Source organism: Terrapene carolina, unplaced genomic scaffold (assembly GCF_002925995.2).
Source record: "Terrapene carolina triunguis isolate 2854851 unplaced genomic scaffold, T_m_triunguis-2.0 Scaffold247, whole genome shotgun sequence".
Taxonomy (NCBI): domain Eukaryota; kingdom Metazoa; phylum Chordata; order Testudines; family Emydidae; genus Terrapene; species Terrapene triunguis.
Genome location: NW_020664598.1, coordinates 5,539,556 through 5,555,420, shown reverse-complemented (window position 1 = coordinate 5,555,420; position 15,865 = coordinate 5,539,556). Strand labels below are relative to the sequence as shown.

At 44.8% G+C, this 15,865-nt stretch overlaps 1 protein-coding gene across 1 annotated transcript in view; it reads left to right on the top strand.

Annotated features, from left to right (window-relative positions):
- ISX (intestine specific homeobox) overlaps window positions 1-15,865 on the top strand; it is a 37,225-nt gene that overhangs the window by 5,066 nt on the left and 16,294 nt on the right. Inside the window, exon 2 of the mRNA XM_024216787.1 lies at window positions 7,661-7,912. Within this exon, the coding sequence (XP_024072555.1) occupies window positions 7,661-7,912 (252 nt within the window). The remainder of the gene's footprint in view (window positions 1-7,660; window positions 7,913-15,865) is intronic.

Sequence of the window (15,865 nt, the reverse complement as noted above, 5' to 3'; positions counted from 1 at the left end):
TTATATAGTTAGATATAGAGTCAGGAGGAAAAAACCTCACAACCCTCTCGCCACAGTTAGCAACATTGCTGACAAAAATTGTTTCCCGATGATATTTCACCACCACTTGCTGTGAGAATGAAAGCCAGGACAGAGAGGCTGTTTTGAGCCAGCTGTCAAGGCCATTTCTCTGCACATGACTAATGCTCCTCTCAGGTTGTGCCAGGCTGAAATGTCACCATCCCTGCAGCAAAAAGCTGCCTTCGCCAAAGAAAATTTCTCCCTGGCTCAAATTCATAAATACTTTTTAAAATTCTCTCATGAATATTCCCTACAAAATTTGGCTGCTCTGAATGCCGCCACCACCTCAGCCAGACTGCTTGCTCCTTCTAGGAAGCGTGACCAAATAATAGGAACGCCAAAGTCACAATGAAAGTTGCAGCAGAGGTGGGAACAGAACCCAGGTCTTTTAACTGCCAGCTCCGTTCCTACCGACAAAATATCAGCCTTCTTCCCTCCATCCTTCTTTTCCTAGTAACTTCCTCTCCATTTTCAATCCTACTGCAGAACTACTCCCTTGATTTTTCCAAACTCTCTGTATGCTTAATTCCACTCCATTCTGCCTCTCTGATCTCATAACTGCTTGTTCCCTGCCTGCTCAGTCTTTTCCTCCAGTCTCCACAAATAAAGGTGTTCTTCCCTCTATCTGTCACTCTCTTCCTCTGAGTCTTTCTCCTCTTTGGCCTATGATTATTCTATTGAGGTCCATATATCATGCCCATCTCTGTGGTATCTGAGCACTTCAGTTAAGTGCTTTATGATCTTTTGTGCATGAAAGACTAAAGGATGGGACAGCATGTGAAATAGAAGTTTACTGTATTATGTTAGTTATAAAATGTTTTAACTGCTCCCCCCGCCCCAAATGAATCAATCTATCTTAGATACTTCTAGTTGGAACACCTCACAATCTTTAATGGATTTATCCTCACAACATCCATGTAAAGTAGGGAAGTGATATTATCCCCATTTTACAGATGGGAAAGAGAGGCTAGATCAGTGGTTCTCAACCAGGAATACGTGTACCCTGGGGGGTACCCAGAGGTCTTCCAGGGGGTACATCAGCTCATCTAGTTTTACAACAGGCTACATAAAAAGCATTAGTGACGTCAGTGCAAACTAAAATTTCATACTTGTTTATACTGCTGTATATACTATACACTGAAATGTAAGTACAATATTTATATTCCAATCGATTTATTTTATAATTATATGGTAAAAATGAGAACGTGAGCAATTTTTCAGTAACAGCGTGCTGTGACACTTTTGTAAGCAAGAAGTTTTTAAGTGAGGTGAAACTTGGGGTACGCAAGACAAATCAGACTCCTGAAAGGGGTACAGTAGTCTGGAAAGGTTGAGAGCCACTGGGCTAGATGACTTGCCCAAGGTCACGAGGAAATCTTTGGCAGGGCAGGGACTTGAAGCAGGTCTTCTACGTCCTAGAGCACTAGCCACTGGACCATCCTTCCTGTTTGCATAAAATGACCTTAAAAAATAGAGAGACAAGATGGGTGAGGTAATATCCTTTATTGGACCAACTTCTGTTGTTGAGAGAAACAAGCTTTCGAGCAGCACAGAGCTCTTCTTCTTAATTAGTCTATTTAAAAAAAAGACTAATTTTAATCACCAACATCAAGAACCTCCAAGGCCCACAAAGGAATGAAGTAAACATCAACCCACACAGTGCTCCCCCTGCCCTCCCTACCACGTTTGAGAGAAGAGATGGACCTTGCACCAGGGTCTAAAGGTCAACATGCTTGGGCTGTATTTGATTGTCTGTAGAAGTCTCTCCAAAGACTTGTGATAATTTGAAAAGATAACATTTGAACAATTGTCCCTTATTGCTAAGAAGCTTTGGGGAATTTCCAAAGCTTTTTCTGACTGTATTTTCTTTGGATCAGTTTCTGCCCTCTGATACTTTTGTGCAACTCCCATTGAAGTCATTGTGTCTTTGGCCCTTTGTCTCAAGATGATATAACTATAGCCACTGTGTGGGTGATTATCAATAGAACAGAGTAAAACGTATTCAAAAGTGAAACTCCACAAAGCCTAAAGTGTTCGGTACTTTGTCAAGGCCAGAAATAAAATACATATTAAAAGCCAAATTTTCTTTCCATGCAAATAGTCAGGTGAAAAGTATATTGCTATGGGAACAGCCTCACCTAGCTAGACCAGATTAAAATTCAGCACAACCTCATTTTGCTGTCAGCTCAGATGCTGAGACAGGAAAGGAACAATACCCAGGGGCAGCTTGATAATGGGACAAAATCTTGACCAGAATCCAGAGTGATGGGCTACCAGCAGTGCAGGGGGAATGTAAATTCTGGACTCATGCTCAGTTCAAGGCTGCCAGAGGTGTGTGGATGAGGAGCAGCGAGGTCAAAGACAAAACTTACACAGCTCTACAGCGCCCCTTCTGGACAGATGAGGCTGTGCAGGTAGCTACATCCAATCCTTGTAAATCAGGAAGATGTTCATATAATGTGCATTTGGAGTTTCCAAAGAGTTCAGGGCCTGGTGTTCAAGAGCACAGCACCCCCAATTGAAAACAGATTTTCAAATGAGCTCCGCTCCCATTTAGGTACCTCTAAACTCTAATTAAGGTTTATCAAAACTACTTGGTATCCAACATCTCCCTTTATGACGCCAGTTTTTCAAAACAGCGCCGCCTCCAGCATGCTGACCTCTTTTGAAAATCTGGCCACCTATTTAGGTTCCTCACTGGGAGCTGAGATCTCGTGACCACCTAGCCCTAACGCAGGGTGCTCTTTTGAAAATCTAACCATGGGGCCTGGAAAGTCGAAGGGGTGGAGGATAGTAGAAAAGAGCGGCTGGCTCCTTGGGGCTCAAAGCTTCACCTGAACCTGTATTCACAATGAAAATGTCAATGGAACATGTAGTTCTAGCATTGCTCCACAGTTCAGCAAGTACAAGCCCATCCCCACCAATGTCTACCTTGACTAGTTCAGACTTCTCACCTCTCTCCCTGCCCGCATGCTGGTCTGAACTAGGTGCCCATGTTTCTGGCTTTCACTGAAACAGAAGTGGAGGGTGCCCACCCCTGACACAAAGCACTCATGTACCACCCTGTTGTATCCACCAAGCAAAGTATTAACAACTTCAACAGAACTTTATTTACAGTGGAAGTCTCTTTTCCAAGCTGTAGCTGCACACTCTGTAACTCTCCCAGCCTCCTCAACTCCTCCCCCCTCCTTCCTGTTTCCTGTCCTTTCAGACTCCCAACAGCCAGTGCTCCCAGTTCTAATAATCACATGCAGCATCTAAACACCACATTCCCTCCTCTCTTAAAAAACTTTCCAAATTAAAATAAACATTGTTGTTCTAACCACAGGAACAAATATGAAACAAGACACTATACTGTTGGCAGGAATATTACACTGCAAACACTGTAGATACTACATAACATAGTCTTTAGTCCAGGCAGGTGGTCATCTGAGTCTGACAGGCCGTCTCTCAAGCCCCGGTTCCAGTGCAATGTCTTGTTGTGTTGGTTCTACAGTGAAGTCATCCAATGCAGACTGGGTGTTGGCATAATCTCCTCTTGGTGCATAGGCAGGTGCAAGATAAGAAGCATTCCATACCCTCCCATCAGAAAGTCGATAGGTGTAAGGTCCCTTCTTCTCTATGATTTTAAGAGGAGCTGTGAATTTATGGTCCCCTTTGCATAAGAGTCCAGGTTTTCATATTCTAACAAAGGAACCACAGTCAAACTTTGGTTCCTTAGCACCCCGCCATTTGTCTGTGAAAGCCTTAGACTTTGCTTGGTTCGGTTCAACTGTCTTTCTCACATCATCCTTGTGTGGGGCATCAGGTCGTGCCTTTAACAATCCAGCAATGTTCAGTTTAGTAGTCATCTGTTTCCCATGAAGTAACTCTGCAGGTGATCTTTGCGTTGTGGCATGTCGTGTAGCCCAGTATGCTTGCAAGAAATCAGTAGTGAAGGGTATCCACAATCGCCCTTCCAGTTTAGCTGTTTGCAAACTCTCTTTTAAACTTCTGTTAAATCGTTCGATTTCCCCATTGGCTTGAGGGTAATATAGGGATGACCTCCTGTGTAAAATGTTCCTCTCTGCTAGAAAAGTTTCAAACTCCAGGGAAGTAAATTGACTACCATTATCTGAAACCAGTTCTTTGGGGTTACCTTCCCGGCTAAAAACTGAAGAGAGGAACTTAATTACTGTAGCAGAAGAAATTTGCGATGTAAACGCCACCTCAGGCCATTTGCTGAAATAGTCTATTAAAGTGATGGCATAACGACAGTCAAGTGGAGCAGTATCAAAGGGTCCTACAATGTCAATCGCCACTTTTTCCCATTCAGATTCAGGAAGAGGAACAGGCTGTAATGGAGGGGTACATGTCACTGCTGTCTTATCATGCATTTGGCAAGTGACACAGGATTCTATGAGTGCTTCAGTTTGAGAGTCCATCCCTGGCCACCAATACAGATCCCGTAGTCGTTGTTTGGTTCTGACAATTCCTTGATGAGTATCGTGTGCCAGGTGTATGAGTTTTGACTGTAATTCTTCTGGCACAAGTAGCCGGTGTGTACCTTGGAGCACACAGCCATCGAGCAAAGAAAGTTCATCACGAACTCTAAAATAAGGCAGCAAAACTGGGTCAAGGTTTTTAGGGTTACTGGGCCATCTCTTTGTCAGAAATTCCCATAATTTTTGTTGAATTGGACACGCTGAACAAGCAGCTTGAAATTGTTCTCTTGTAACTGCAGTAAGAGTGCTTGTAATAAGTGCAACTACTACATCCTCATCCTCCGGTGGACCATCTGGTGAAGGCAAAGGCAGGCGAGAAAGGCAATCAGCTACCACATTTTCGTTTCCAGGCTTATATTCCAGTTCATAATTGAAAGAGAGTAGTCTTGCAGACCATCTAGCAATATGATATCCTGCTCTTCCCAGTCCTTTCGTGGTGAGCAACATCGTCAAAGGGCTGTGGTCTGTGCGCAACTTGAACGTGCGGCCCCACAGGTAAGTTCTCCATTTTTCAGTAGCCCAGACACAAGCAAGTGCTTCTTTTTCAACTGTAGAATATTTTCTCTCAGCATTACTTAGTGTCCTTGAAGCAACTGCAACAGTCCTCTCTGTGTTGTCCTCATGAAGTTGTGTGAGGACAGCCCCAAGTCCATAATCAGAAGCATCAGTAGTTACAATTGTGGGCAATGCGGGACTGAATAATGCAGTTACTGGACTATGTACAATCAAGTCTTTCACCCTTTCGAAACTAACTTGTGCATCCGTTGTTCACACTAAGGTTGAACTTCTCCGTAGTAATTCTCGTAACGGTTCAATGACAGAAGCATAATTGGGAATGAATTTTGCATACCAGGAGGTAAGACCCAAGAAGGAACGTAAGGTTTGCAAATCTGTTGGAGGAGGAGCATTTGAAATTGCCAGGATATGATCTGGATCAGGTTTTAGTCCAGCCTGTGAAATTGTATGCCCCAGAAAGGAGAGTTCAGTTTGTCTAAATTTGCATTTGGACCTATTGAGCTTGAGGCCTGCTTTGCTGATGCAGTTTAGTACAGACTGCAGGTTATTGTCATGCTCCTCAGTAGTATTTCCAAACACAATAATTTCATCCAAATAGCACTGAACTCCATGTTGATTCTTCAGAATCAATGACATCATTTTTTGAAAGGCACTTGGGGCTGATGCGAGACCATATGGAACACGTTTAAAACAAAATAGTCCCTCATGTGTAATAAATGCTGTGAGGTCTCTGCTATCTTCATGCAACATAACCTGGTGGTATGCGCTCTGCAAATCAAGAGTAGAAAACATCTTTGCTCCACGGAGTTCTGCAAATACTTCCTCTATGTGAGGAAGAGGATGGCTGTCAATCACAATAGCTTTATTTGGCTCCCTTAAGTCCACACAAAGGCAAATGTCTTTGCCTTTCTTCTGCGTCACTACTATAGGTGAAACCCATTCCGAGGAGTTAATCTCTTCAATAATGTCCTTTTGAACAAGTTTTCTAAGTTCCTCTGAAACAGCTTCCCTGACTGAAAATGGTAAGCGCCGTAATTTCTGTCATACAGGCAACACATTATTCCGCATTTTAACTTTATGCAGAAAACCATAAGCACAGCCGAATTTCTCCTTAACCTGGAGTTGGGTCCCAGCTGAAACTGGTGTGTGTACCGCAAGAGTGCTTTGCTGAGGAAGATCAATTCGTCCATTAACTACCCTGAGATTTAAAGCAGCTAATAAATCTCTGCCAAGGATAGGAGTGCCTTTGTGAACAATGTAGAATTCCGCAGTTACACAGCGATCACCAAAAGTAACTATTGCTGGCAAGCAGCCATGTACTGGAATATGGTTTTTCAAATAGCACACCAAGTGAAGTTTGGGTTCAGTAAGAGGCACATCTTTAAAGTAATGCAAATAGATGGAATCAGGTAGTATAGATACTGCTGAGCCAGTGTCCAACATTAGCTGAATAGAGTGTGATTTGCCTGAGGGTATGGCAGAAACATTTACAGTGCACTTTATCTGTTCTGGAATATGTGCAGTAGTGCTTTTGTCTACACTCAGCACAGTAACATCTGGTATTGTAACTGCATGCACCTGTTGATTGAACTGGCAACTGCGACATACTTTAGCAAAATGCCCAATCTTTTTGCACTGAGCTACTTTTGCTGGACATCCTGTGTAGCTTGCAAGATGTTGTGGGGATCCACAGCTAAAGCATGCTTTTACTGTATTTTGCATTTGCTGATTCAGTGGCTTTTCATTAGTTTTCCTTTTGCAATTGTTTGTCTGCAGTGATAGTGAACTTTTCTGCAAAGGAGTCACAGCCTGGACTGGGCCTCCTGTACCCTGGCTCATTATTTTGGCTTCAGCTGTAGCTGACTCAATCTGAGTAGCAATGGTTATTGCTTTTTCTAGTGTAAGTTGTGGTTCTAGAAGTAAGCGTTCTCTTACATGAAGCATTGTTGTTTTCTCAATGAGCTGGTCTCTAATCATCTCATCTGCCATATTCCCAAAGTCACAAGTTACAATCAAACTCCTCAGGGAAGCCATATACTGCATTATAGTCTCCCCTGGTTTCTGCTCACGCTGGAGAAATCTGTAGCGATTAGCTACTACATTCACTTTTGGCACAAAAAAGTTCTTTAATGCAGTGAGTGCAGTCTCATATTTATCATCGGCAAGGGGAAAAGTGTAAAATATACGCTGCCCTTCTGCTCCAAGGCAGTGGATTAGCAGAGCATGCTTTCTTACTTCAGAAATCTCTGTAGCACTGATTGCAAGCAGATAAGTCTCAAACATACGGATCCAGGCAGTAAAAGCAATTGGAGGTTCACCTGGGCTTTGCAGAAAGGGTGCAGGTGGGTTCAGAGGCAGAAGATCCATCCTCTTCGCCAAAATGTTGTATCCACCAAGCAAAGTATTAACAACTTCAACAGAACTTTATTTACAGTGGAAGTCTCTTTTCCAAGCTGTAGCTGCACACTCTGTAACTCTCTCGGCCTCCTCAACTCCTCCCCCCTCCTTCCTGTTTCCTGTCCTTTCAGACTCCCAACAGCCAGTGTTCCCAGTTCTAATAATCACATGCAGCATCTAAACACCACACATCCCCTTCACAGATTCCAGCAGCATGTGGAAATCAGACAATGCCTTACCTTCAGCAAAGATGCTTCGCTCAGCCTCACCCTCTGCACTTGTGGCCAAGGCCAGCGCAATGTGGCCAGTTCACTGCAGAAGACCCACTGCCCTGGATGCAAGCCCAACTGCCTTTCTCAGTGAGGATGAGGTACATGAGCACCTAGGAGGCAAGAGAAAACATGAGGAAGAGGAAGCTCAGCTGTGTGATTTCCCAGCAGACCATCCACTCCATGGTGAGTACACTCAGATCCTACCTCTTGGAAGGGTACTTGAAATCACAATGGTTATGGTGCCTTACATATAGGGGTCACCATTAAATGTCAGCCATTACTAGCCATCACAACAGCTTTTCCATAACATCAGCTCGTGGGTGGGTCAGAACCTAGAACCTTTTGTTCCCAAGAGCAGAGCTCTGCCACTCGAGCTAAAGGAGTGACCTCAGTGGCCATGGACAGCAGCAAGGAGCAATCTGTGGCTCTGCAATAGCAGGGTGACCTTGTGCATTACACATATTTTTAGGGTAGGAGGTAGCTGTATGGGAAACATTGACCTTCTTAGTAAACAAGTTGCAATTTCCTCCTAGCACACTAGGTAGTGTGCAACCAGAAAGATGAGGTCCACATATAATAGAGAAGGAAGGGCTGGTTCTAGGCTGCAGCAATGAGAAGTTATGGGGCGGTATGTGGATAGTCCTAAAAAGTCAGCGCAGCGTTTTTAAAATGCCAGTGCAGGGGACTGTGCATTTTTTTAGTTCCTGTGTGTGAACGAGTGAAGCCAGGGAAGTTGTAGGACGCGGGATTGTGGGGCTGGCATCACTGAAAGAAAATTCCCCTCGTTTTTCTCAGCCCATATGCTAATGTTTATAAGGTAAATGCTTCTCACGGAATAAACTGTGACCTGCCATTGAAGGAAAGGGCTGGCTCCTGCTGTCATTCTGTTAAATGGGAGCTTTGCCATGGACTGTGGCGCACAGCAGAATCAGGCCCACAGTTTGTAATGAACCCCCTGCCAGAGAAGGCCATTTTGCTGTAATGGGGCAGTGCAGGGAGAGCCCAGTGGTGGAAGCTGTGAGCCAGTTTCTGTCTCACTAGCACTGATTTAATGCCCACAGGAAGAGCTCACTATGAGTGGTTAAAAATAAACATTTCTGTAAGTTAGAGGGAAAGCTAAACTGCAACGTCTAGATGCTGAGCTGGAGTCAAATTTCCCCAAAGCTAATGGGGGGTTCTGGTCCAGCGTTCCAGTTCAGCACCATCGCTAGTTTAGTCACACAAGATTAGCGTTCTGCTGCTGCCGTTAAACCACTATTAAAGCAGGGAACTGATTGCTGCCAGTGTCAGAAACGATTAGGGCTAGCCAGACACTTTAGATGACAGTTGGTGTGGAATTCCCTTGTGGGAATTCCTGATGGAGATTTTAAACTAATGCCTTCTGATCCCAGGTGTAACTGGGTTTTGGAACAGAGCAGTGGGTCTACTGGTCTGCCACTTCCTGGGACTAATGATTCCTGCAGCTACTGATCCTCCTGTAGAAACCCACCGTAGGCAGCGAAAGGATTCTAATGGAGGCCACTGGAATGTCTGGTGCACACAGATTAGGCTCGACAGGATCCATTTCACAGGGGATGGCACTGCATCAGCCTCAGCAGGTTCACTTGGGGGGTTGGATTTTGTAGAAAATCCCACCCCATAACTGTACACTCATACCCAAAGGTCCCAGGAACTCTTCCTTCACTTAGCTGTATAGTCTTCTAGGGAAGAGGGGCTGGTGGCCTTCCCCTATCTTCTCCTGCCCTCAACTATGGCCTAGAAGCTCCGTCTTTAGAGGTGGTTGCTCCCCTACGCAGTAACAGTGTCTCTAGGAAAGGCAGACAGGCAAGGGCCACTAAGTGTACACCCACCATCCTTAGAGTCGGATCCAATGTTCATTGCACTTCCATTCCACTGCCATTGACTTCAGCGGGCTTTGGAGCAGGCTTTTGACGCAGTAGCTAGGCAGCCACTAGGGATTACCTCACAGTGCAGTAGCTGGTACACCCAATAATCCCCAGTGTGTAGTAGCTAGGGAAACCCCGAGCTACAATGCCAAGGATTCTGAATCATCTCTGCATCTCAACTCATTGCAACAGTACTGGTAGCAGGAATGGGGGGGGGCGAGGGGTCCTCTGGTCCTGCTGCCCTGTGGGAGTGGGCATGCGTTTCCTGCCCCCTGAAGAGCCTTTGAATTGGGAAACACTAATCCTTACCTGGGACCCCACCCCAAAGACCCTATTTCCCAGAACTCCCTGATAATCTGGGAAGGATGTCACCAGGCCCCAGAAAGCAGCTGTGTGTGTGTGTGCACGTGAGAGACAGAGAGAGATCAAGCCACTTCTAAAGGTAAGCTGTGGGGGTGTTGAGGGAGAAAGAGGACAATGGGGTTGTATGATCAGTATCACATTCACGGACTAGAGGCTGATGTCTGCAACCGAACCCTGAACGCATCCTGAGTCTGGAGTGAGCACTTGTTTTGCTACGAACCCATCACACCACAGCATTACAAGTGATAAAACTGTCTAGCAAGATGGCCACTGCCAATAAGGGGTTAGAAATACCGTGTCATTTATAATAAACAGAATTATAACCTTATTACAGTTTATTTACAGTGACAAGACTGCTGGAGTGAGCAAAACAGATAGAATATTCCTTTATGAGAGCCCAATTCTCCCCACTCTGGAGAAAAGTGATTTCCTATCCATTGATTTCATATCCTGGAGGTTGGGACCAGATATGTTGGAATTACTACACCGACAGCTCTCTTAATTTTGCTAACCACTCAGCTGGATGCCAGTTATAATGTGATTGACTTTGCTGCATTGCTTGCTATGTGAAAAACTCCACAGTGCTTTCTCTGAACAGTTTGCGCTAGTAGCTGAGCTAGTGGAATCTGCTCCATAAAGTGACAAGATAGGGAAAGGCCCTGCTTTAGAGCTGTGTGTGCTGTGTGTGAATGCTGATAGTAGTGGCTCTTTGTGAAATGATTAATAACTGGTATTGGGGTATGTGCAACTATAAATGGTTAGCAAAACAGGCCAGGAGTGCAGTGGTTCTAATGCAAAACTTAAATACAAGTGGGACAAGCGTTCTGCTGTAAATTGACACGGCTCCACTGAATAAATTCAAATCCTGAGCTCCTGCCTCTGTTTTAATTCAGGCTGACCTCAGACAACCCCCCGTTGATTTAAATCAATGGTTTGGCTGTGTAAGACCCTTGAAATTTGGCCCTTAAATAATGCAGTGTTACGGTTATAGATTTAACCACACTAAAGTCAGGAAATGATTAAGTTAAGTTTCCCATGCAAACTTAGCCACTGCTCAGCCACTGCCAAAGGCAGGATAGGGGCTGAATAGACCTTGGGTCTCACCCAGTATGGCAATTGCTGAATTCCTTACACATACTGGGCTTGGTTCTCCGGTGCCTGGTGCCTTGTGTGGCCATTTACATCCACGCAAAACTGCAAGGCAGTGAACAAACAGGCCCAGCATTGTAATTATTTGTTAGTCTGTTAAATATGTACTGTGGGCCCAATCCTTTGCTGCCACTAAAGAGCACTTAGTGCAGATGTCCAGCAGAGTAAAGATGACTTTAAGCCACCATTGCATCCTTGATTCTGGTGCTGTTCTCTGCTGGGCAAGACTTCTGGCATACGGTAGAGCAGTCTGAAGGTCTCTCTAAGTCAGGGGTCGGCAACCTTTCAGAAGTGGTGTGCCGAATCTTCATTTATTCACTCTAATTTAAGGTTCTGTGTGCCAGTCATACATTTTAACATTTTTAGAAGGTCTCTTTCTATAAGTCTATAATATATAACTAAACTATTGTTGTATGTAAAGTAAATAAGGCCAGGTCTACACTACCGCGGTAGTTCGACGGCTGGCAATCGAACTTCCGGGTTCGATTTATCGCGTCTGGTCTGGACGCGATAAATCGATCCCGGAAGTGCTCGCCGTCGACTGCGGTACTCCACCTCAGCGAGAGGAGTGCCGCGGAGTCGACGGGGAGCCTGCCTGCCGCGTGTGGACCGCGTCTGAACCGCGGTAAGTTCAAACTAAGGTATGTCGACTTCAGCTACGTTATTCACGTAGCTGAAGTTGCGTACCTTAGATCGAATTGGGGTGTTAGTGTAGACCAGGGCTAAGGTTTTTAAAATGTTTAAGAAGCTTCATTTAAAATTAAATTAAAATGCAGAGCCCCCTGGACCGGTGGCCAGGACCCAGGCAGTGTGAGTGCCACTGAAAATCAGCTCGCGTGCCGCCTTCGGCACACGTGCCATAGGTTGCCTACCCCTGCTCTAAGTTGTGCTGGCTACTCATTGCCCCCATAGGACTGGAGATGGCTGGGGCACAGGGACAACCTGGTCACATTCCTTTCCTTCATGCCTCTTGCACTGACTATGGATGGGGGATGGGGTAGGAGTTGCTTCAGTGGCTCAACATCACCCAAAGCTCTCCCCTCCTCCAGGACAGGAGAAAAATTTGGCCCAAAATGGGCAAAGTGATCGAATTCATGCTACTGTGGAGCTTTCTCTTCTACTTCCTCATGTGTGTGAGCTGAAATCCGTAATTTTAATGTTCGGGGGAAAACACTGAGGAGATTAGTTAGTTGGTTCATTTGTTCGTTCCAAGAGACATTTAAACCTCTCCCAGGAAAACTAGCCCAACAGTGTGAGAGCAGCAGTACCTGGTCCCAGTCTCCTATGTTACATTACAAAAGGGGAACAAGGTTTCTGTCTGTCTGTCTACCTTAAGGTTTCATACTGCCGCCCATCACCATAGGATCTGAGCACCTCCCATGTAAAATTGATAACAACGGCACAGTGCTCAGGGGGCTTCATGGAGTCTCTGGCACTTCTCCCTTTCTAGGATGATAACTCTACTTGGGGTAGGGTTTTTTTTGTTTGTTTTTTAAGAATGTTGTTTGTTTGTTTGTTTATTTTGGGTCATGCTGTATTGGGTTCTTATTATTAATCATGTATATTACGGCAGTGCCCAAGAATGGGGCCCCACTGACCAACCAAGAATGGGGCCCCACTGTGCTAGGCCCTTCACAGACATGGACTAGTAGACAGTCCCGGCTCCAAAGAGCTTCCAATCTCAGTAGACAAGGCAGAGGCAGGGTGTGGGAGAGGCTAGAACACACAGGCAGAGTGATCAATGTGATGGTGGCAAATGTCAGATTAGTGCCATGTTTTTATTTTTGTGGCTTTACTTTGGAGGGGATCAGCTAAAGGGAAAGAAAACTGAAGGGAAGGCTGCTGAGGAGGACAGGGCCGGGGAGAAGAGTGTAAAAGGGGCAGGTGTGGAGTGAAACTGAGGCGGAGAGGCTGTGGGGGGAAGGGAAGCGTTGGAGCAAACAGCCAATCAGCACAGGGCAGAGAAAGTCCACTCAGACCTGTAGAGAGTTTTCAGAATGGCCAAGGAACAAACCAGGGTCCTTGCTTTGGCTGCTTCTGGCCTTAACCAACCTGAGTCTCTGGCTGGCTCCTTTATAGCTTTCTCCCAAGCCCACATGGGGGTGGGAAGGAGACACCACCTGGGTCCTAGTGCCTCCACAGTGCGGGGAGGGGCTGCAAAGTTGTGGGGCTGAGGGGGACATTGGCGGTGTCAATTTTGTGAGTGTCATTCTTATGGTGGAAAGGCCTTTTCAAAGAGAGGGGTTTTGCAGCAGTTCCTAAAGACCATCAGACTCTGGAGTTGCTGGTCTCCTGTACTGTTCCATTGCTGGATCCCCTCGAGGGAGAACACTTTGTCCGCAGCTCTCACCCACCTTGTCCTGGGCTTTGTGATCTGCATTGTCCCAGAGGAATGCAGATTTCATGGTGGTTCATCAATTATAATTTAATCTTTGATGAAGCTGGTGTTTGGTCCATGATTCGCTTTGAAGATTAGGATCACAGCCTTAAACCAGCAGTGGAAGCTGACTGGTAGCCACCAGAAGGACTTGAGCACAGGTCTGATTTGCTTACAGTAGCCTAACCGCAGAGAAGTCGGGCTAAAAATGCTAACAGATACCCACTGAACAGGTCAGCAGTGATTTTTCATTTGTACAGACATGTTTTATTTTATTTCATTTTATTTTTTCACCAAACTTTGTGAAGAGGCTCTGTCATGGGGAGTACAAGCCACATCCTGAGGTTTTGTGTGGGTTGCCACAGGGCTGGTAGGAGGACAAAAGGCATGAATGCATAGTTCAAGGATCAAGCATGGAATATGTAAGTGGGGCCTTCACTAGGCATGATCCTTACATGTCACTTTGAATAACTGATCCTGCCATGTTTTGCATCATCTCTGCGAGGTCCATATATGTTGGTTGGAAAGGGGATCCATTTTTGAGTTACTGGTGAATGATGATAATTCTGACTTTCTTATTTAAACTGAAAAGTATTCTGAATTCTTGTGTAGAGTCGCACACACACACTTGAATGGATTTCTATCACGCATAAAAATCTGTTTATCATAGCATATTACCATAGCACCTACTAACCCCAGTCATGGAGCAGGACCTCACTGTGTGTGCACGGTGCTGTACAAACACAGAACAAAAAGATGGGCCCAGCTCCAAAGAGCTTACGTTCTAAGAAATCTCAGTGTCCGCACTGATGTCAGACACAGACAATTTCTTTACCTTACAGCTTGAGCGTATTATTCAAATTCCCAAACCTCATCATGTGTACTTTCTGCCCTTCCTGAATCACACAGTCCAATTTCAGAAACACCTGTGACATCATAGTTTTTCACTCTAAAACAGGAACTTTATTAAGACATTCATATATTTAATAAATGTGTAAAGCGCTTGTCCAACCACAACAAAGCATCCGTCAATAAAATATTGCAAACCATTCCAATCCCAAATAAATATTGGTCCAGCCAGCATACACTACACTGCTTACCAGAGCCAAAGGATCTGGGACCAGCGCAGAACCAATACCCCACCCCGCTGAACAAAAGGGAGCAATTCCTAAGGAACAGGGCAAACAGGGAAGAAAAGAGTAAATGTTCATACGTACATTTTGTTGCCACTGTTTAGCTCACCAGTTCGCTGCAGACCGATATAATAATTCCTGCGTTATATGTGTTGTTAATGTGTAGCACTCACATATACAGGTAGGAATGTGATATTCATATTTCCATGTGTTGCTGGGTTTACAGCCGGGAGCTGTTGGAAGCTAGTGCTTTTTCTTCTCACTCTTCCAAGGGTAATGCTGCTTTTAACTACTCCTCCTGCCTATTTAATGGAAGGCATTAAGGCTAAATTCTCCCCTCTCACTTCTCAGCACATGCGCGAGCGACTCTCAGTGATGCCAGTGGGCACTGAAGCATGCAAACATGTAGACAGAGCTTCTCAATATCGTAAATGTTGTTTTGGGGGTTTTTTTAACACGGTTTTTAAAAATTGAGACCATTAAGCAAGGATTCGGTACTTCCCTCCGCCAATCCCCATTTTCCTAGCATGGTACATTTATAGAGCACATTTTCCAGAGGCTACAGGGCAATAGGCTCCTGATCATAGGACCTGTGTGATGTGACCATTTGTAGGTGAAGGGTGCTTTTGATAAATTTATCTTGAAGGTCTTCTGTGTTTTTTATTGGTTTTTGCAAACTGGTTTGAGAACTTTCAATCGCAACACCAAGATTTGGGCTTTTAATACTTCCACTTTGAAATTGAGGGCATGCCTTTTCTCTGTTGTTTTTCACAAGAGTTTTAGCCTATAATCAGGCAAGAGCAGAGGCTACATAACAAGTTAATGACAGAATCAAAGTGCAGAGGAGGAAGCAGGAACCCTGACTGAGACAGCAATGTAAGCAAGTGTGCCCGATGTGTAAAGGTTCCCAGGTGCAAGTAATAACAACTAGCCAGAACAAGGTAGTGAAGGATCTGTCTGAGACCCCCAATAATAGCTCTCATCCCTGTGTGAACAGTGTGTTTCCTACAGAGCTGGCTGAACAGTGTAAAAACCTGTTTGCCAAACTGGAAACCATTATTTGATTTGGCCTGTTGTTATCACTTTATTAGGCATTGTTTGTGAGCATCCTCAGAACTAACGTTTGACTTACACAGATGTTCACAGAAAGCAAAGTTCAAGCCTGTAGCTGATATTTATTGAAGCAAGAAAGGAAATTATTGATATAACAAACCCAAATTCTCTCTGG